At 42.4% G+C, this 22872-nt stretch overlaps 1 protein-coding gene and 1 pseudogene across 1 annotated transcript in view; one reads left to right on the forward strand and one right to left on the reverse strand.

Moving 5' to 3' along the window:
* Nucleotides 1-15100, forward strand: part of WDR44 (WD repeat domain 44) — a 51130-nt gene extending 36030 nt beyond the window's left edge. Inside the window, exons 11-20 of the mRNA XM_075007858.1 lie at nucleotides 238-376; nucleotides 504-568; nucleotides 3063-3176; nucleotides 6338-6460; nucleotides 7212-7403; nucleotides 7651-7752; nucleotides 9310-9425; nucleotides 12296-12423; nucleotides 13350-13481; nucleotides 14003-15100. Coding sequence (XP_074863959.1) covers nucleotides 238-376; nucleotides 504-568; nucleotides 3063-3176; nucleotides 6338-6460; nucleotides 7212-7403; nucleotides 7651-7752; nucleotides 9310-9425; nucleotides 12296-12423; nucleotides 13350-13481; nucleotides 14003-14097 — 1206 coding nt within the window. The 3' untranslated portion in view covers nucleotides 14098-15100. The remainder of the gene's footprint in view (nucleotides 1-237; nucleotides 377-503; nucleotides 569-3062; nucleotides 3177-6337; nucleotides 6461-7211; nucleotides 7404-7650; nucleotides 7753-9309; nucleotides 9426-12295; nucleotides 12424-13349; nucleotides 13482-14002) is intronic.
* Nucleotides 15101-19892: 4792 nt separating this feature from the next.
* LOC142020372 (small ribosomal subunit protein eS4-like) lies at nucleotides 19893-22590 on the reverse strand (annotated as a pseudogene).
* Nucleotides 22591-22872: the final 282 nt, after the last annotated feature.

Here is a 22872-nt window from a genome sequence, read left to right on the forward strand (position 1 = left end):
AGTGTTATGTGATGTAATTGAAGACTGTTATGTATGAACTCAGGGGAGGGGGACGACAAAGGAAGATTGCACAGGCAGCCTTAATCCAGGACTTCCTCACTTTTTGGTGCTTACCTTCACAAACTTAATATAATGTTCTGTTAACATGTTGAGCGTGTGTGCCAATTAATGTGATTATGATTCTGGTATGGAAAAAAAAATGTTGTTTTTATTGTGAAATCCTCTTTATTTTGACAGGGTGCTGTTTGGACCATGAAATTTTCTCACTGTGGTCGATTACTTGCATCAGCTGGACAGGACAATGTAGTGAGAATATGGGTTTTAAAGAATGCTTTTGACTATTTCAATAACATGAGACTGAAATACAATACAGAAGGTACTTCTCCATACCTCACTGGTATTTTAATGACATTAGAAATATCTAGACTTTTTCTTGTGTGGTGTGTTTTTTTTAAACCTACTTAAATAGTTTCTAACGTTCTGGGTTTTAATCTGTATTCTAGGTCGTGTCTCTCCCTCCCCATCTCAAGAGAGCCTGAATTCTTCCAAGTCAGACACTGACGCAGGGGTATGTGTACTAGATAATGTAGGAGTTTAAGCAATAAGTGTCCTCTTTCTGTCAGGCTGTAGATTGACACTGCTTTAATCCAAAAAACAGGCCCCAGTTCTGGAGGAGATCCAACTCTGAAGTCTTGCTTCTGCAGTCTAATTCTTTGTTGTCTTCCAAGGTAGTTTCCCACACTAAGAACGCAGGCTTAGGTCCTATGTGTTAAGACTCAGACATGTATTCACTCAGTCAGAAGCTAGGATTTGCTGAAGGTGTTTAGCCCATGCATGCTTGTGGTACAGGCAGGAAATAAATTGGAGCAAAACTAGATAACTGCTTGTTACAATCTTCACATCTTCATTTGGATATGTTATTAATTAAAGCTAATCCCTCAGTGGGTATTTGAGCTGAATGCTGGAAGTAATTAAATACAAATAATTTTGAATGTCCTTACCTGATAGTTTCTTTCACAACTTTATTTAAACATGAGTTTGACACTGTATCCTTAATTGTCACCAAAGCTGAGATTTAATCATGGGCGTTCGTAGTAAAAGTCTCAGAACTTGTCCAAGCGATAAACAAAAATTCACAGCCCATGATGTGTCCATGACTTGTAAGGGTTAGCTTGCATATTGAGTACATGTTTTGGGGGAGCCTTAGGCACTGTGGCTAACATGCATGGGGTGGGGGCAGCCCAAGCATCCAGCCTCAGGACCACCCAACCAGTGGCTGATGTGGTTGGCTCCAGGGGCCACCCCAACTCTTTGTGTGTCCCTGAGCTCAGCCACACCATCAGCTGCAGAAGTCATGGAGGCCCTGAAAAGCCATGGAATCCATAACATCTGTGGTGGACATGCAGCCTTAATTCTCACAGACTGGCGAGGGGACTGAACAAAAAACCCCAGGGGGTGTTTTAAGAATCACATCTATTATGAACAGACTTGTATACACATCTGTTCTATTTGTTTATACAGTTACATAAACTGAATACAGCTTAGTCAATAAATCAGGGAACTGACCTGTCTTAAATAGGCAGTATATGTTTAGACCATGTTATTTTTAAACTGTTCAAATCAGTTGAATACAATGTGTTGAAATCTTGTGATTGACGTTTTTGCCAGTTAGTAACGAAGAACACTGCAGTAACATTAGCTAATGCTTAGTTTCACAGTTTGTCTGCAACTGCATTGCATGTTTAAAATCTTTTCTGAATATGTATGTTTTTTTAAACAAAAACCCAATGACATCTTTGGGTAAATCCATACCAGCATCATACACCATGTCAGTGCTTATGTGGATGTTTGTCTGAGACCTAGTTTTTAAATCAAAGATCCTATGCAGAAGCCAACTACTTTCCTTTCCTTTTGTTTATTATTGAAAATCTCATGTATATCACTGCAGTTTCTAAATACCCATTCCTAGAAGGCAGTAAGAACCTTCATGTTTTTTATTTAGAACTTTTTTCATTAAATGGATGGTGAAAATGTATAGCCAGAGAAACCGTACTCAAATATCTAAAACCCTGTATGCATTCTAGCAAGGTATTGAATTAATGCAATAGCTTGCCTGCCTTCTCCTGTAATGGAAAACGCCACCATGTTTGACATTTCAAAATAACTGAAAATTTGAGCTGTATGACATACCATTGTGCTTTTAGAACATTATACAGTAATCCCTCAAAATGCACAATTAAATGCAACTCAAACTCCTGCTCCCCCCGGCCCTGGTTTAACCCCTCCTGCACGCGGCTCTGGCTCACACCCCCACCATGTGCACAGCTCTGGCTTGTGACCCCCCCAACACTTAGCTCTTGTTCAACCCCACGCCCACGTGGCCGCAGTTCAAACACCCCCCGCAGCTCCAGCTTATCGCGCCCAGCTGTGGTTCCAGCTCTCCTCCCCAACTCCACCCCAGCCCTGCTACAGCTTATGCCAGGCTCCAGTTCATCCGCATGCCTGGCTCCGGCTCAGTTCCCCACCCTGTACCCAGCTCCAGCTCAACACCCCCAAAGGGATGCATGGCCCCAGCTCACTACCCCCGCACCCTGAGCAGCCCTAACTCATCCCAGACTTAACCCACCTCCCACAGCCCTAATCCACTGCTAGTCTTAACCCTCCCGAACTGCCCCCTACCCCAGGACTTAACCTTTCAAAAGGAGCTCCAGGTGGGCCTGCTCCTTCCCTGGCTGCAGAACGTGTGTTCTGCTGGGGAAAAAAGCCACCCCGACTTACATGAAATTCAGTTAGGCAAGGTTGTGTAGGAACACAGCCTTCACATAACTCAAGGGACTACTGTATCTGTGAACTCAATACACTGCTTATAGCACTATGTAATTTATTTTGAATGTTCAAATAACTGACATGAATCACTTCTCAGATGCTTCGTACTTAGGTTTTATGTTTGTGATAAGATATCTGGGACACATCTGCATATCTCAGAGCCATACCACTGTGTTCTGTTACCCTGCTTTTTTCTGTTGCACTGATTGATTTTTGATGTATTTATGTCTTAACAGGTTTGCAGTGGAGCTGATGAAGATCCTGATGATAAAAATGCCCCTTTTCGTCAGCGGCCTTTTTGCAAATACAAAGGTCATACAGCAGATCTCCTTGATCTCTCATGGTCTAAAGTAAGCCAGCTTTGGTGCAGACTATTTAGAACTTTCCCCTTTTTCCCATGTTCTGCTGTGTTCCTTTTCCTGCACTTGCCATTGGCACTTCATGTATAACCAGTTAAGTGACAGGTACAGCTCATCCATGAGTTGGCCGATAAATGTCCAAAATGCGTTGTAGCTGTTTCATCTTTTCTCAAGTCGAGTATACAGCATAAAATCTCTCGCTCTAGCTGCAGTTTTCAGGGGGGCCAGATTCTGACCTGGTTTAAATTGACATAGTCATAGAATCATTCAAGCTGTGCTTGTTTGTTTTAGATGAGGATTTGATTGCAGAATGTTCAGTACTTTTGCCTTGGCCGTCTCTGAGTTCTATCTGTGTTGTCTGTTATATCTGAAATGTGATCTTAGGTGCCGGTCTGTGAAGAGTTTATTTCACTGCATCCTTTAAATATATTATGGCTTCATCTATGTTGTCAAGAAGCAGAATCAACTAGTAGTTTTCCATCTTTTATATAATTAGGTCATGTCCTACCACCACTGGCTGTAGTTTGATTATCTGAAAACGTTGCTGTTCCTCATTCTCCCTTGTGTTTAAAAAGTGAAGAAGACTTGAACTGGTTATTTCAACCCTTGTTCATAGAACCATAGATGACTACAAGAACTGGAAGGGACCTCGCCAGGTCATCAAGTCCAGTTCCCTGTGCTCCCTGCAGGACCAAGCACCAGCTTATTCCATCCCTGGCAGATGTTTGTCTAACCTGCTCATAAATATCTCTGATGATGGAAATTCCACAACTTCCCTAGGCAGTTTGTCTCAGTGTTTAACCACCCTGACAGGGAGTTTTTCCTAATCCAACCTAAACCTTCCATGCTGCAATTTAAGCCCATTGCTTCTTGTCTTAGCATCAGAGTTAGGGAAACTAATTTTTCTCTCTCCTCTTTATAACATCCTGTTAGGTACTAGAGAACTGTTATGGCCTCCCCTATGTCTTCTCCTTTCTAAACTAAACAAACCCAGTTCTTTCAGTCCCCCATAGGTTGTTTTCTAGACTTTCAGTCATTCTTGTTGCTCTTCTCTGTATCTTCTTCAGTTCACCCACATCTTTCCTGAAATGTTGATGCCCAGTATTGGGTACAACACTGCAGTTTAGGCCTAATCAGTGCAGAACGGAGTGGAAGCATTACTACTTGTCTTGTTCATAACACATCTAAAATTCATCCCAGAATGGAGTTTGGTGTTTTGTTTTTTTAAGCAAAAAATGGCCAGTTCACATTTTTTAGTGTCATTGTTGACTCAAATTTAGCTTGTAGTCCACTGTTACCCCTAGATCCCTTTATTGTAGTGCTCCTTCCTAGACAGTCACTTCCCATTTTTGACTATTAGATGAAGAATTGGCTACATAGCAAGGAGGCCGGAATGGTTGTTACTCCTTTTCAGCGTTCACTGGCACAGGTTGAATGACAGCCAAACACAAAAATTCAGCTTGCATCTAATTGTACAACCCTACTGACTTGTATTGATGAGATCGTACTTACTGGGGGCTAATTGTGGTAAATATTCCTTTATTCTCTTTGTCCTTCATAGAGCACACAAGTGAGAACTAAAAGATGAAACAGAATTTTCAGCTGGAAAAAAAAAAAGCTCTAAATAGAACTAAGTGACTAATGCATTCAGACTGAAATAACTCTGAAAAGCTCTGAATTTGAAGTGGGAGGGAAGGGGAATATCCACCGACCTATTATGTGGTTTTTAGTTCCTCAGCATTGTTGCTATTTTTGTAATCTGTACATTCCACTGTTCTTGTGCAAAATTGTATAGTTGTCGAAGCCTGCGCTGTATGTCTGCAGTTAAAATGAGAAAATTATCTTACCTTCAGTTTTAGATTACATTTTTAAAACAATTTATCTTTTTCCTGAGTTCTCTATACCCAAATAAAGAACAGTGCAATCTCTTAGGAATGCAGACATCTGGCCAAAGAAGACCCAGGCAGTGGTCTTGGCCCTGTCCCTAGATTTTCTTCTTCCCATGCATTTTTCTGTAAATACTTTTTAGGAAATAGTCTCAGGGGCAGGGGGTGGAGTAGCTGTGTTAGTTTGTAGCTTCACAAAAAATGAGCCATCCCAGAGCACCATAAAGAGTAACTAATTTATTTTAGGTCCAATCTGAAGAAGTGGGTCTTACCCACAACAGGTCATTGCCTAATAAATGTTAGTCTTCAACGTGCTACAGGATGGCTTACTTTTTAGGAACTAATTGTTAAAACCAGTTCATTGCCACTTATTGAAATTTTTTCTTTGTTTAAAAAATGAATTCTTCCTAAACTACTTTTATACCTTACCTGTTTTAGAGCAATAATGGATATTTTGGGTGAAAATGAGATTTTTATGAAAAGACCAAATGTTAAACATGATAGGAATGAATGAGTGATCTGTGAAAGCCTGTAAATTTCATTTGGCATCATTTAGTCTTGTAGTGTGAAATTTAGAGGTTGAAAGCTGTGTGTTTGCCATCAGTAATTCTGTTTAATATTTAAAAAACCTACAGGCTGCACCTTTCAAATGCTGTAAAAATTATTCTGTTTAAGTACTGAAAAATATGAGTGAATTTGTTTTTCCATTTCTATGAAAAGGGAAAGTTTATTCTTGATTAGTTAGTTTGCTCCTGTTGATTATTTCTCTTCTGAAACAGCAACTTTGCAGCTGGTTTCTGTGGAGGTTATGTTCATGTCATAAATGCGAAATTGACATCAAAGTAGGCAATATGCAGGAACAGATGGATTCTGAGATTTTATCCAAAATTTTCGAGTAATAAATAAAAGGAGAATAAAGTCTGAAGTAGAAATGGTTTAAGTGCTTTTTAGTATTCTTCAAGAAATGATGTTGGATACTTAAGAAAATAATGGTAGTTAGTCAGTGCTTCTGCTAATTATCTCGGTTAGTAAGCTAGTTGGTGCAACTGTTGTCTTTCCAGCCCCCTCAAAGTTATTCTGTTAGTGTTTGAGTGTTAGCATTTTGTGAGGGGTAAGCTTTTCATTAATACTGAGTTTCTGTAGAAGTATTGATACTTGGAAATTCATGTTATAATCTTAGAAGGAAATCTATACCAAACTGCATTTGTGCTGTGTACCAGTATATTTGATAAACCTTTCAATTATTTCATGTAACTTCTTCCGCAGAATTATTTCTTGCTTTCTTCTTCAATGGATAAAACAGTCAGATTATGGCACATATCCAGAAGAGAGTGTCTCTGCTGTTTTCAACATATAGATTTTGTCACTGCGATTGCTTTTCACCCAAGAGTAAGTAGCTGTTGACTTTCATGTGAACAGAGGAGAATATATTTGAAAGCAGATTTTGGCATCTCCCTTTATTGTCAAACTGAAAAATAGAGTCTCGGTTCAAGTTGGACTCATGAGTACTCTTTGTTCCTCTTGAAAATATTCCCTGTGTTCTTCATGTTCTCTCCTGAATACTAGTTATTGCAAAACCTTGGTCTCAGTTCAATTTAACCATGACTAGCTGACGTGATACAAAACATGAATAGTTGTTTTCTGCACTGACCACAAATAATTTGACTAGTATTTTATTAGTTAACTGGATTATAAAATAAACAATGTTTCATAATAAAATTTCTAATCTTGACAGCTGAGAAGGAACACCTTCCAGCACACTCTGGAAATTCATCACAACCTCTTTTGAACTTACTCATAGACTCTGGAAGGAGCTGTGTCCAACCAGTCAGAAAAACATCAGTCCTTAGCAGGCTATGATCAGAGAGAAAAGAATTCTGACACGTGGCACCTCCTGAGAGAAATGCTGAGCAGTTAGAATATCTTAGAATAGAAGATATTGATAATGTTGCTAAATTAAAATAATGCTAGGTATGTTACATTGTATATTAAATTTTATTAGTGTCTTTCTCTTAATTCAACTAACTAATTTGTCAGTGAATTCCTGTTTGGGATGAGTGTGGTGGGACAGGGTGTCCAATATATATTTTGGTGCATATACATGCTTTTACTCCACAGCTTACAATGTCTGCCCTTTTAGGATGACAGGTACTTCTTAAGTGGATCACTAGATGGAAAACTCCGACTTTGGAACATTCCTGACAAAAAGGTGGCATTATGGAATGAAGTGGATGGGCAGACAAAATTGATAACAGCAGCAAACTTCTGTCAGAATGGCAAATACGCAGTGATTGGCACATATGATGGCAGATGTATTTTCTATGACACAGAGGTAACATTTCTGTTTTTGTATATAGGGTTAATTAGACATGGCTTCAATTTATTGATAGAACAGTTTCATTTCTAATTTATGTTATGTCAGGTAAACACTTTAAAGCCTTTTTTACCATTCTTTTAGAAAAATATAAGCTTTCTTAAACAGTTACTATTTTTTTAAAATTCTAGCAGAGTTATTTAGGCTGCCTGCAGTTTTATTGCTTGCTTTTAGGTAATTAAGAATCAGTGTAATTTCTTTCTAGCATTTGAAATACCATACCCAGATACATGTGCGTTCTACCAGAGGACGGAATAGAGTTGGAAGAAAGATTACTGGCATTGAACCCTTGCCTGGAGAAAATAAGGTACTGTAATATAGTCCAAAAGATATTTCACATGCATCTTCAGCAAATTATTAGTCTCAGGTCCTCAGAATTCTTCCCAGGGCTCTAGGGGACATATTGCCCATGCTGACTTCCACATTAGTTTCTGGACACTGCTGCCATGTAAACATTTGCACAGATATAGTTAAGTGGATAAGATACCATAGTCATAGCAGAGAGACAAATGCTATTTTTAATACTAACATTGGAGCTATCTAAAATTACTGAAATTGGCCACTGATTGGTACACCAGGAAGATCTTACATCTTTCTCTTGGTACCACTGACTTGTTCTCTATTAATTGAGTTCACTTGTGGAAAATTTGCTGAAGTTACATGTGATTTCTTACAATTTACCTAGAAAAGTTAAATGTGATTCAGAAGCTGCTATTTTAGGATATAAGTTACTTTGGTGTTTCCATAGTACCTCCCCTTGTTCATCATACAGGACAAATTATGGGTCAGGGAACATGTCTTGAAACATACTATAGCACCCTAAACTTAACATGACAATTCCCAGGTGCCAGTAGCGTTTGGGGGAGGTTCCATCCCCTTTGTGTCAGGCACAGCCAAGTCCCTGTCCTGGTGGCAGTGGGGACTTCTGGGTGATCTCCCATCTCCATGCAGTCAGTGGCCTGTGTTCTGCACTGCCATGCTGGAGCCACATCTGTTGGCAAATAAAAGTTGCAGAATTTTAAAATATTGTGCACATAACTTAATTTTTTGGTGCAGAATTCTCTCAGGAGTATCTCATTCACTACTAAGCTGTTAATTCCCACCTCCAGTCAGCCAGGGATGCCAGCCTCCGTCTCCCACTTCTTTGGATTTTTAGTTAGGTACGTTTATGCTTTCTCCCAAGCTGGACCTCATGTTTGGGTATTGCCATTTCTGTAAATATTCCTCTTATTTCTGTAACCCTCTGCAGGGCTACGTCATCAGCCTCCTACGTCTCTCCCTGAAAGTCTCCTTTGACACGAACCAGCTAAGCACTTGCCAGAAGTTAGGCCACTGATAGGCTGAGGCTGTTGCTGATCTCGATGACCAGTATTGTCTCACTGTTCCCTTGTACCCCCAGATCTGTCTGTTTTACTCTTGTATATACTTTGGTTGTAAGCTCCTGGAAACAGAGATTGTCCTTCCATTCTGTGTTTGTGTAGCACCAAGTGCAGTGGGTTCCCAGTCCATGACTGGGACTCCTAGGTGCTACAGTAATCCAAATAATCTGTTTGGCGGCTTGGTCCATAACTGACATGGGTGAGCATTTCCTGTAGCTACCGTTTGACCTATGAGCAAAAATGGGGAAATGCCCTTGTTACTAGTTCTTCTGGGATAAATGTAGGTGGCAAGAAGGAAAGTAAGTGCCATTCCGCTTCAGTACGTGAGAATTCTGAGGTTCTGTGGTTTGAATCACCTGTGCTGATCTTGTATGCGTTGCCTGGTTTGTGCAAAAGGTGTGCGCTTTGTGTAATTTAACTTATGCTAATTTAAAATTGAAATGTCGTTTCCAAATCTTTTTGCAACATTTTTACTTCACTTATAGATACTAGTCACCTCCAATGACTCCAGAATCAGGCTATATGACCTAAGAGATTTGTCTCTGTCTATGAAATACAAAGGTTATGTCAACAGCAGCAGCCAAATCAAAGCCAGCTTCAGGTAAGAAGTGGGAATACAGTAAACCCTGGATTTAACAGACTTGGGAAATAATGGACGCAGTCCCCCACCCTCCACCAGCTACTTCTTCCCCCTCCCAGCCCCCACCTGGCGACTGACCACACCCGCCGGAGCCACTGCTGGATCCACAGGGGCTGGAGGGGCCACCAGAGTGTCTGGGGTCACCGGGGCTGGAGGAGCCACAGTGCTGAGCGTGCCAAGAGCCACAGGAGGTGTAATGAGCTGGGCCAGTGTGCAGCTCCTCTCCTGGTAATTGGGAGATGGAGGGGTGAGGGGAAGAAAGGGGCAGGAGGGCGGAAGGGAAGTTGGGGGCAGAGGACAGGAGTGAGTGATAGGCTGGGAAGATCAGTGCATTGTCATACAGTGTAACCATTCGGCATTAACGGACACCCTGTCCCCGTTAGCCCATTAAAGTGAGGGTTTACTGTACATAGAATGTGTTGTAGCGATATACTTTGACTCCCCAAGAAAGTGGTTAAAGGTAATGTACAAAATCATCTTGTTAGATCATACCTGTATGTAACCTCATGTGACCTGGAGTAGCTTGGATGCTAGGTCACTAGAAGTCTGAGTTAGTTGTAGGCAGGAGAAATCCCAAGCCCCCTCTGCAGGCAGGGTAGCAGAGCCGCTCAGGGATAGAGCACTCATGTCAATGAGCTAAATCTCGTTCCCTCACCAGCACCATTACTCTCAATTCTTGAGCCCTAGCTCAGAATTGCTTCCACAGCTGGCACATGGGAGGCACACGGGAGGCACACTCAGATGCTGGGAAAGCTCTAGGACTGGAATAAGTACCGTTGCAGTGGTGAGGGGAGAGGCTCTTTGATGTGTTTCTTTCATTAATGTAGAATATGTCTTGGTGGCTGTTGACATCTTGGTTCATCCTTCCCCAGCTGTTGTATGGAAGTAAAAAGGCTCTTGATTACTGCTATTGTTGCCACCCCCATCAGCAAGCTGCTTGCACCTCTGAGGTCGGGGAAATGCTCCTTTTCTTCCCCTGCCTCAGATTGCGTTGGTGGGGGAAGGAATATTTGGCCCCGTAAGAATAATATGCTTTCCCTGCCTACTCTCCTTTGAGCTTCTGATTCCACTCAGGCATGATGGTGCCTGTTAAAAAACAAACGAACGAACAAAAAGTCTTGGGAGTTAGAAGGGGGTGGGGGACCTTTTTTACAAGTTTAACACATGGTAGTCAGGTCAGGCGAGTTGCAGAGCCAAGCCTCTGGCAGCCAGGCGCTGGGACTAGATGGATCACTTGATAGGTACCCTGCAGTATTCCTTCTAATTTTTCCTGTGGGCAGAATAAATTTTGTGTGCACCAAGGCATGTGCAGGCGAGCACCACCAATAGAAACATGCTGCCAGCTGGGGAGCACCTGAATCTCTCCTGGGTGGCTGCCCAAGCACTCGTCTTACAGGGAACACCAGTGCCCTGTTTTGTTCATTCCCCTTGTAACATCTGGTGCCAACCATTGTTGGAAGACAGGATCGTGGGCTAGATGGGCCTTTTGGTCTCACTGAGTATGGCTGTTTGCTCTTATCCCTGACAAGGAGGTGAGTTTGGTTAGCTGCTTAACCCAAAAGCTCTTCTGGGATTCTTTTCTTATGCCAAAATTGAACAAATGTACAAAAATTCTAGGCATTCTGTGATAGTGACAGCAGGGGAATGAATAAAGCCCTCAGTGATGATGCTAGTAACCCTGTACGTTGTGCAAAGTTTAAATACTCTTGCATAGTTTTGGTTTTTAATGTTACAAGAATAGAAGGCTAGTCCAGTTAAGTACTCAGGTTAGAAATTGCATGTACTACCTCGATTGAGCCTCTCCTGTATGTGTTATGACCCTGTCATCATATGATCACATCCTGTTTCTGAAACGTCTGTCACTTGCAAACATTCATGTGCAAATTTGTGCTTCTAGGTATTGGTCTGTTTGGCAGACCATGAATATCTACATTGTATGATAGGCTGCACTGTGACTGTGTATCTCGCAAGGTGCTTTATTTCAGGTTGTAGCCAGAAGCAGAAATAAAACTGGACTTTGCTTTTGCGTGAGTGATTTTTCTTCCCACTGAATGTGGCAAGCTAGAATAGTGTAATTCCTACAGTTGCAGTAGCAGCAGGAGAGTAACTTCTTTGCAGCAACCAGTGTCAGTTGTTGGGAGTATTTTGTGCAGAACAGGATGGCTAGACATTTGTTGGAGGTTATCAGCAGTGGGCTGCTGATTTTAGAGCAGGGCTACACTTAAAAAGCTGCAGTGGCACATCAGTAGCACTTTAGTGAAGATAGCACTACACCAGCAGGAGAACTTTTGCCATTGGCATCCTTAAATACTGCCCCTTGGCAAGGCGGATTATGTCAAAGGTAGAAGCCTTCCCATTGACTTAGCACTGTATATACCAGAGTTAAGTCCCAGAACTTTGTTGCTCAGATGAATGGATTTTTTTTCACTCCCCTAAGCAACATAGTTAAATCTGTTTAAGTTTGTAGAGTAGACCTGGCATTAGACCCTCTGGGTTTCGTATTTTTAGTGGCCATTGGGTTGTCACTGAATGAAAAGAGCTACTTTGATTGGTATTCGTGTTTCCACAGTTGCCTACTTTAATTCCTCACTCTTCTGGTGTCTAAATCCTTTTCTGGATTCAAATTTAATCATTTATTACATTCCAGCTGCCGTATGTAACCACTATATATATATATATATATATATATTGGAATAACTTCTTATTTCTGTTCTTTTAAGTTTTAAACATCAAGTATATGCTTTTCCATGGTTTCATATCCTTTTAACTACAGTAATGCTGAGTGGAGAAGCTAAACATTAAAGTAATAAGTCTGTCTTTTGTATCTTTAGCCATGATTTTACTTACATTGTAAGTGGCTCCGAAGATAAATATGTTTATATCTGGAGCACCTACCATGACTTAAGCAAGTTTACTTCAGTAAGGAGAGACCGAAATGATTTTTGGGAAGGCATTAAAGGTAAGTTACTTGATCTTGTAAATATTTCATTTTTTATCTAAACTTCTACAGCCTTAGGAATTGAAGGTTCTTAAAATTATTTTGGCTTTTACTTTTGCCAGCAATAATTAAAAATTTGAAGGATGGTCACACAGACTCATTAACCTGTTATATAACAGACATTGTTTCTAGAAGCAAGATGAAATAATATATTGAGCTTTGCTCACAATGAAACTTTTCATTGGGATAGATGAAGAGCTCCTTCAGAGTACTTGACTAGGTAGAACTAAATAAGGGGGATGGTAAGAGATGGATGTAAGGTTTTCAAATAATTCAGAACGGTCAGTGCAACTTCAGTCAGGGTCTGGCCTTAGCTTTCTAGATACATTATAGTCATGCAAGTCAGCAGAGCTATTAGCTAAGTTGTAGAACTGTAGGGTAATCACATGGAAAAGTGTGTTGCTTGGTATCTAATTTGTTTAAAATTTCCAGGGGGTTTCTTTTGTATGGAGGCATTAATTTGACTCAGAAAGCAAAATGACGTGCTCAAACTTTAATCTTTGTAACCTGCCTCTCCTTTAAATGAGAGAACATGGCATCAAGATAAAGTAAACAAGATCACCAAAGCACACATCTTCTCCCTTCCCACATCCAAGGAGCTAAAACAAAATTCTTTGTATCTTTTTTGTGGTCTGGGCAGTTGTTTGTATTGTGTACCTTAACTAACAAGCACCTGTTGCAGAGATTTCACTTCCTCTGCTCAGCAAGATGGCCAGAGCGCTCCCTACGGAGCTCCAGAATTCCCAGAAAATGCCAGTTTTGTCGTAGTTTACATAACGTACATTGGCCCTGTCAGTCTTGGGGTTTTTTATGGTATTATCACACACTATATATTAGTGATGTTTCTTTAAATGAATTATCTTAAAATTTGTTTCGCTCTTTTTTAGCACACAATGCAGTCGTCACATCAGCAATTTTTGCCCCAAATCCCAGTTTGATGGTATCATTGGAAACCTCTGAAAAACAAGACTCTGAAAGCAAAGGAGATGACTCTGAAGCATCAGACACTATACCTTCTGGTAGGTTGCTAAAGTCCATCTGTATTTGTTACCAACTGAAAAGATCAGACATGATTTGATTCATAGCGTATAAATGAATTATCAGAATGTTCTTGAGGAAAATTGTCCTTCATCCCTTGGTATAGGCATTGTATTAAAGAGATGCTTTAATAGATCTAAATATACCCAACTTATTCTGTGGAAATTGTTTGAAAATGAGAAGAGTCCCAAGTTTCTCATTAGGAACATGTCACTGACATCCAGTCCCCATTAGGAAGATGCATTTTTTTCATTCAGACTGAGGCCAATGGGACTGCCTTGGTGATAGGTGCTGTATAGTCCCATAATAAAGACTGTCCCTCACCCAAATATAGCTTATGATCTTGCCAAATAACAGAAGGCAACTGCTGACTCTAACAAATGGGGATTATGGAGAGGACGATATAGTTGTACCTAGTGTTTGGGTGAAAACTGCACTAATAGCTTTGTTTTATAAGTAGTTTTTCTTTTAAAATCAACTAAATTATTTCTTTTCCCTTAAGGTGCTTTGAAGACAGATCACACAGAAGTGCTTTTATCGGCTGACTTTACTGGAGCAATCAAAGTCTTCATTAACAAAAAGAAAAATATGTCTTAATTATTAGTAGTTGATAGCATTAAGCAGCGGTCCCCTGGAAGTAATATTCTATAGATGACATGGACAGAAGCAAAATATCTAATGTAATAGCATCACTGACTGATTTAGCTTTAAATCATTATCTTACAGCTATTCAGTTATCAGACCTTTTGGGAAGTAGTCTCACCCTGTGAATACCTGGGCTTGTAGGATAGAAAGAAATGTGTAAAAATAACCTAGCCAAACAAATAGGCTCTACGTTTTCTAAATATTATTATTTTGCTACATAATTATTAACATGCACAGATTTCTGCATGAAAACATGATAATATATTCACACATGTGTGTGCCTTTTTGGTTACATGTACTAAATTGAACATATATCAAGAGTTAATTTATTTAGTGGTGCTTATGGCCACTTGATGGGGTGGGGAAAAATAAATTTTGAAAAACGCTAAGTGGTCTAACTTAAGGAAAATTCAGTCTCTTTGCACAACGTTCCATTTCTAAGGAAGGTAATCTATTTTGAATTTGTAGTAGTTATGATTCAGAATATCTAAGTTATGCAAGTTTCTGATGGATCAACAACCATGTGTTAAATATTTTTATAAATTTGTCGACTTTCAGGATGTGAAATTTTTGTTGTCTTAATTGTGGATTTAGATTCCTTTGTAGATGTTGTGTATATATATTTTGCACACTGGAGCACAATATTTCTATGTAAAGAATTCTTTCATTCCTTATTCACGAGCACCATGCTATGCTCACCTAAAAATAAGCTGCATTAGAAACAATTCTTATATTTTACAACAATGTAAAATAAACTGTTTACATATTTTTTAAGCATTGTAGTTTAAAAAACGTTTTAAGTTCTTTTCCTTTAGAGCTAATTTGAAAGTGTTTGTAAATATTCATATAATGCACCAATGAAATAACATTCCGGGCAACATAACCCATGAAATGTTATTGATGGTTAAAATTGCCTCAGAGAAAAAAGATGTATCATTAAAAATTGTCACAAACACTTGGAAATGTTCACTTTCAGATATTTTATATGCTTGTCTTTTTGCCTTAATATGGTTTCCACCTGTTTCTCTCAGATCAGGTTTTTTTGCATACTGTTTACTTGACCACTCCACTCTCCCTAAGTATTTTCCTTACCTGATTTTAGAAGGTAATTTTAATTTTCCTCTTGAAAGAAGCAGCAGGTAGTGGGGGATTGTGACAATTTTACCCTACATATATTCTGCCATTTTCCTGCACTGCACCTTTTTGGGCAAGGGTGTGAAATATGTATTACTGTTACAATCAGACCTTTGTGCAAACCCACTGAACATCCACCAAGTGAGGAACTAATTATTTTTAAGTTTCTTGTTCTCATGCTACACAGCAAAAGCTGTTCTGCACAACCCATCTGAACCCACCTAACCCTTTAAGTCTCCTATCTTTCAGGAAGGGTCTGGAGAATGGATTCTAAGGTGATTAGGTTGTACTTAAAACATACCATCCACTTTGGAAATTGAATAAAACATCTGTTTATCCCCTTAGCTGCTGAAGGACCTTACTTAAGTTTAAAGATTCATGGACCACATCAAAGTATTCAGTACCCTTCCACGAACACCACTGCGTTAGCTATCGTTAATTATTCAGCTCCTTTTAGAGTATCTGGCAGTAAGTAAAATACTCAGACTATTTCTGATTGAGACAGTCTCGTACACTAAACCCATTTTAGTTTTGCGCCCATAGGTCTCTCTCTACAGTAAGTGAGACTGTTGCATTCTGCTCTCATGGTATCTGAACTATGTGATGATTCTTTGAATAGTTTAGATGCATCAATAAAAAAAATCACATCCTGTTGCTGCTAAGGTGGGCCCACAGCTAGTCTACCACACCTGGTGCCTTTGGTTTTTCCCTTGTTCTCTTGCCCTGCTTCCTACTTCCTTCCTTGTTGTCTTAAATTAGACTGTAAATTCTTCTAGGCTGTTTGTACAGTGCTTGGCACAGGGATGCACCAATCCTGTGCGTTGGTGCTACTATCAGAAGTAGGAAATATAGCTACAGGTATTCATGGGTATTCATGTATGGGGTGTCCAGGATGCATTGCACCTCTGGTGTGGGGACTTGCTGTGTTGCTTCGGGGGCAGTTTGTGCACCTTTTGATCCCCACCTGGCACCCAGCTCTCACCTGTGGCTCGAAGAAGCTGTAGTGCGCAGGAGCCACACCCCGATAAACCGCTTTGACAGGTGGGCTAAACAAGGTGAGGGTAGCCATCAGGTCTGAAACCTGCGGTGAGATAGGGAGTTGCATATCCCATCATGCAAAGTCGGCCCCTGCGGATTGGACGGATGAGATCAACAGCAAGATCCAACGACAAGGAAGGGGGTTCTGCAAGGCTCCGTGGAGAGCGAAGGGCATGACAAGGTACCAAAGACAGCATGGCCATCCACTGCAGCCTAGGAAGTCCCAGACATGACAACTTTTCGTACCAGTGGACCCAGGCTGCTGAGGTCGAGAGAGTGGAACTGTCCCTGTGCAACGGCTTTTCCACATTAAACATTCTCCCGCACGGGTTCTTTGCACATTCTCAATGTCATCATCGGACATGACGGACTACCTACATTCGTCCATCTCCTAGGTGGTGAATTGCTGAGTACTTGGCTACAGTGTACCACAGGAAAATGACCTTACAGGTTTGTCCATTCAGGCCTCTGCTCTTAGCCTCAGCATCACAGAGCTCTGGAGGGCACCAGCTCTGTTAGGGCAGGCATGAGCCACTGGCACCTCAGGCAAAAGGAATCACCCAAGAAGCTTACAAGGAGGTACTTCCAGTCATTCCTGAGGTCTTCCTCCAGTGGCCTGCATCTCCTCCAACAGACTACCTCAAGTTTCTTTCTTCAGCAGATCATCAAAAGCTGTGCAGGCAAAATCCCACCTAAAAGTCACCTCTCAGCCCCTGCCTGCCAAAAAGAAAGGGATGGAGAAAGAGGGGGGGGAGTCCTTGTGGGGGAAAAAAATTTGTACTTGAGAAATACTGCAAGGAAAGAATGAGCTTCTGACATGTTTCTTTGACTTTCAGCTTCCACCATCGCTTCCTGGAAGCAGAGTGTCCGAGGAAAGAATGCATGTCTGGGTGATGTTTAAAGAATGGCTCGGAGAAGGGATTAGGGTCTTTGCAGCCTTTGAAAGAAAAGTACTTGCATTTTTCTATGGATAATGTGGGAGCTTTTCTTGTGGACAAGGGAGGTTAGTTACACTGATTGTTGAGTAGCTGTAGGTGCGTCTTCAATTGCACAATATAACTATAACTAGACAATTCCTGAGAGGAAACCAGTACCTTTTACTGCCAACATCTGCTCCCTTCCCTGATGTTTGTAGTTGGATGGGAACGTGCTGCTCTTGTGTTTTAATCAGTAATTTCAAGGACGTGGATGAAAATATTAAGTGTTTAGTCTTTCCTTTTACCTAGTTTACACTTACAGGCAGGGCTGCTGGGGGTGACACAAAGGAATGCTATCTTCACACTATTTGTTACATTAGCCCCCCAGCCACACCCTATGCTTGGCACTGTACAGCCACAGAACAAAGACTCTGCCCCCAGAGAGCTTATAGGCTGACAGGTGACAACGGGCAAGGACAAGCAAACAAACAGTGTAACAAGGAAGCTCTTTAACCAGCAATGCACGTTAAAAATAGGGAGGGGCTGCATGGGGATGCAGCCTGCAACCCACTAGAGCTCCAGTTGCAGCCTGCAGCCCTCTATCTACCCCTCTGCCGCAGACCACCTCCTATGCCCCTGCCAGCACTTTAGGAGCGCTGCAAATCTGCTGTGTTATGCCTGCCCTGTCCTGCTCCTCCTCTTGCTCCCAGAGCTGGAAGTTGCAAGCAACTGATTTTTGCAGTGTTCCAGCTCTGGGGTGGAGGTACGGGAGTGGGGTTGAAGCAAGAATTAGATCTGTGATGCTCTGAAAGTGAAAGGAGGGCAGTGCCCCCGTGCGCGAGACGGGCTGCAGACTGCGGTGGAACCCACCACTCTAACCCAAAAACCACTTACGCAGGAGAAAACAACAGTGTCAGTCTTGGCAGAAACATGTCCTAAACTCTAAGTAAGGGGGAAACTAAACCCCACCCACACTGGCACACCTCTGAGCGCTTCAGGTGACGCTAGTGTAGGGGTCTGCAGCTGAAATCGTGAGAAGAGCCAGTTTTTCAAATTCACTTACAAAATCAATACTGCCAGAGCCACAATGCACATGAATACGAGGCCGTCCTTAACGAGTAACATCAAACTACCTTGTCACCCATTTTAATAACAGTGCACACCATGACTTGTGCCAATTAAAGTTGTTACCCCCCATCTCTAGGCCTTGCCTGCCTCAGCCCCCTATCTCCAAGCTTTACCTCCCTCCTGCAAGCCCACCCCCCCACATCCTCAGGTTTAACTTCTCTCAGCCCCAAACCTTCCCCCCATCCCCTCATTTGACCTGTCTTAGCCCCAACTCCACATCCCCAGGATTCGCCTGATACTGCTCCTCCACAGCTACCATCTGCCCCACTGTTGTCTTAGCATGGCTGCACAGCTCTGGCAGGGGCAGGTTCAGCTGCCCTTTCCCCCCATCCCTCCTGTGGACTTAGCATTTCCCCCACCTGCAGTGCAGGCAGCTGCCTGCCCTGCTGCATTGGAATAATGGAACTAAATTTAATTGGTTTAACAGCTGGATCCCTCCTGCTGGCCATTAAACCAATTACATGTAGTTCCATTATATTATACCTGCCATGCGACTACGCTGCAGAGTGAACACAAGCCAAGAAAGCTACAGCCCCTTTCGTCAGAACATAAAGCCCTTAGCCTGTATCCACAGGTCTGCTGTCTGTGAGGCAGCACTATCTTTTGTTGACAGCCATAGGACTTCAGACACACTGCTGCACAGAATGTAACTTCTGCTGCCATGTGGGTGGGGACAGCGCTTAGTGCATTGTGAATATTACTGGGATGTAAATAATCATGGCAATGTATTAAAAATAAAAGGAAAGAAAAACATTAGATATGCTGGCTAGAGGCATCAAAGACCTGTGTATGCATCCTTTGAGCTATGTCTTGCAGAAGGAAGAAAGCAGACGATGTTTCTAGAGCACCTATTTAAATTATATTGATAGGTGGGGTTCAGAACCAGACAAAAGTTACTATAGGTGGAACCTCTCTACTACTGCTCCCTCTCAGCTGGCAACATCCGTAATCTGTCATGATTTTTTGTTAGGCAGACAACCACTTACAGGTGTGACCAAGTTTCCCCTGGTCCCATAAAGTTTGTTTCCAGCCACCAGTCCTGGCTCTGTGTTCTGTGCTGTTATTTACTCCTAAATATCTTCTAAGAGCCCAGTAAGAGTGGGAATTTTCATAATGCTGCTAGAAAATATTGATCTCCAGCTGTCTGACAAAATCTCTCATTCCCTTCAGTCACGGTCCTGAGGGTAATAGACTAGAGAGGTTCACCCTGTAAATATTTGATTTGATTTTTAAAATACGTATATTTTTGTGACTAATGATTGTGTGTACAAGGTGGGTGGGATCAGTGCATAATTCATTAGAGAACCCTTCCAAAACTAGGCAGAATTGAATACTTGACCATCTAGCATTACCGCTAATTGAATAATTATATTATTTGACTAGTTTCATGAAACTTTAATAAATTATGCACTGATTCTGTTTGTCCAAAACCAAAAAGAGTACTTCAATAGCTGGTGCGACAGATGATCCTTATAGCTAATCTGTAGATTTTATGCAGATGGCAACCAGGGTAGGAGTTGTGCATGAGAATTACTGGAGAAACAAAGCTTGTTTCCAGATGTTCGTGAGCCTGGTAGCAAATCTGTTGCCATTGGCATCCTTCATGTGCACCGCGTCAAACAAGCCTCGGTCTCTCTCCTGGTTAGTGATCGTATCAATATGGTCCAAGATCACCCCCAGTCTCCATGTACAGGTTACCTGTGTCAACCCTGAAGAAGTCTCTGATCTTTCCAGTCCCAAGGTCAATCTGGATAGTGTCATTCACCTTGATGAGGGAATCTGGGCAACAGATGGTGCCAGCATCATGGGCCACCCAGTGAGGGTGCCCAGAATATGTTCCTCAACTTGCACAGCTTCTATTTGGCCTCATCAGCTGTGATGTGGTGAACAGCAAAATGACCCTTGGTCTCAAAGCAGATGGATGTGCTCGCCTGTCTTCTCAGTGCTGATGACATCCATGAAGCCAGCAAGGGAGGTGATGTCAGTACAAACTTTGCCATCAATCTTGATGACCCTTAACATGCAGATCTTCTTGACCACCTCTCTCCAGGAGATGGCACTGTGTCATAAAGCTGCTAACCATTCCTCCCACAGCACTAGCACACAAGGGTCAGAATGTCTGCTGGGAAGAGAGAAGGGACAAAGAGCTTTGGGCTTGTTTTGCACAGCCTGGGGCTTCTGAACAGTCCTGAATTGCATCCCTGCTGCTGCCAACAGTTCCAAGCGGTAAGTCCCACTGAAAAGTAATTTCTCCTTGGTTTGCGCTAGGATCTGTGATGTGAATACGACCATACTGATAAAGCGCTAACGGTCTCCAGACAGCACCTACACAAATAGGTGTGGGGTTGTATATTTGGTAGTTTCAGCGATTTTTAGGGATAAACTCAATTCACTGCTAAAGTTTAACTTTTTCCACTGATTTCCCTCTATTTTGTAGCCAGGATTAAAACCCTCTACTATCTAAATACCGAGAAATGCATTTGAAATCTCGAGCTATGCTCTTAGAGAAGCCACGTGAGTGAGACGACCTCTGCTGAAATCCTTTCACTCCTTTATCCCTCCTCATTTCTGGATCACAAATGCTCTATAGCCATGGATTATCACTTATTATTTGTATAGCAGCAGAGCTCAGCAGCCACAGTAACGCATCTGGACCCTCACTGTGCAAGGCACTGTACAAATACAGAATGACAAGTCAGTCCCTGCCTCGACCCCCCTGTGAGGAAAAGTAGTACTGAGTGAGGCCCAGAGGGGTAAAGCGATGGCCAGGCAGACTGCAGAGTCCCAACTCTGTGCTGGAGCCATCCAACCATTCCTCCTAGTATTTGTTAAGCGTGAGCACAAAGGTGGGTGGGAGGGTAGAACATGCAAGCCCTGTTTGCTTCCCAGCAAGGAAGGCATGGGAGACCTCTGGTGGGGGATTGTAAATGCCTGAGCTTCAGTGCTGGGTTATCTGTATGTTAACCGCTGATTTAAAGAGTTACAGAAGTTGTTTGTTGGTATAAACGTATCCACATTCATGTCTCCAAGAGCCCTTCCTGCAAGACAGGGTGACATGGCTAGGAAAGCAGCATAGGAGGTCAAACACTCCATGCAGGGCCTGAATTTCTCACACTGCAGTGAAAGCTCTTTGTCACCCAATGGGTGGGGTGTAGGTGGGGGAGTCAGTCTGTCTCCGTTAATGCTCCCTCTCCTGGCCCCCTCTTCAGGAACTGACCCCAAGAGTAGAGGATTCAGGGGATCTCTTACTAAACTGCCTTTAGGAAACAGAACACGACACCCAGCAACACCGCTGTTATTGCCACCACGTGCCCCAGCAGAAATCCGGGGGGGCTTACAGCTGTATGAGACCTGACGGAAAGCCCTTGTGATTTATTATTGGTGCTCATGAAAGGTGCCTCAAGGACAACCAACCAGCCTGGTGTTCTGAGCAACTTTCTGACAGCTGTGAGCTGGTTGGGGTGGGGGAGCAAAAGTCATCACATTTATTTAAACAACAAGAAGTCCTGGGGCACCTTAGAGACTAACAGATATTTTGGAGCATAAGCTTTCGGGGGCAAAGACCCGCTGAAGCGGGTCTTTGCCCATGAAAGCTTATGCTCCAAAATATCTGTTAGTCTCTAAGGTGCCCCAGGACTTCTCGTAGTCTTTGCGGATACAGACTAGCACGGTTACCCCTCTGATACGAATTTACTTATTTTGGGGGAAAAAAGCCCCAACATTTTGAAAGTTAAAGGTTTTGATCAGCTCCTACATATTGTTAAAGCTCTATTTCAACTCCTGCCTAAGTCAGAATGAAGTGGGTGTCCAGATGTCATCAGAGAAAACTGAGCGGGGAATTTTGAGAAGACTTGAAAATCTTGTGTGTGATTTCCCCAGGTTGCCCCCAGCAGACCAGCAGCAGCCACGTTAATAGGTTCAGAGAGATTCACCATGAGGGTCTGTGGAGAGCTCCTGCCTCTTAGCCACCTGCTCATGTTGCTCTTTGCAATGGGCAACACTCCCATTCTGCGTCCTGTCTCAGCAAAGTGGTTGCAAAGTACGTCCCTTTGATGGCCCTCTGAGGCCACGCTCCTGTCATTTGTCTGCAATGACAGCATTTCATTAAGCCTGCAGCTCTTCTCCTCTCTGCTGCTGACTCCTGTGGAGGGAACAGTTCCCTTGGGAGCATGGCTCACCAAGGCACTGCACGTTGGAGGATGCGTGCTGGCACCTCCCTGTCACTCATTTTGCGTTCCCCTCCCAAGTACAGGCCTGTCCTTCTCTGTTGCTTCAATGACCACTGATTTCAACTGTACCAGGAGGATGCGCAACTGAACTGATGCTGTATGACTGCCTTACGCCTAAGTCAAAACTCCACTAGGGGAACCCAGGCAGCAGCAGAAAGCGGCACCAAGCACTGCCATTTCCTGCTCCCACTGGTGGACAGCAATATAGGGACGCGCAGCCCCTGCACCTGCCTGGAGGCTCCATCCCAAGGCACCCACTGGCCTGGAACCCCGTATGCCAG

Source organism: Carettochelys insculpta, chromosome 13 (genome assembly GCF_033958435.1).
Source record: "Carettochelys insculpta isolate YL-2023 chromosome 13, ASM3395843v1, whole genome shotgun sequence".
NCBI lineage: Eukaryota > Metazoa > Chordata > Testudines > Carettochelyidae > Carettochelys > Carettochelys insculpta.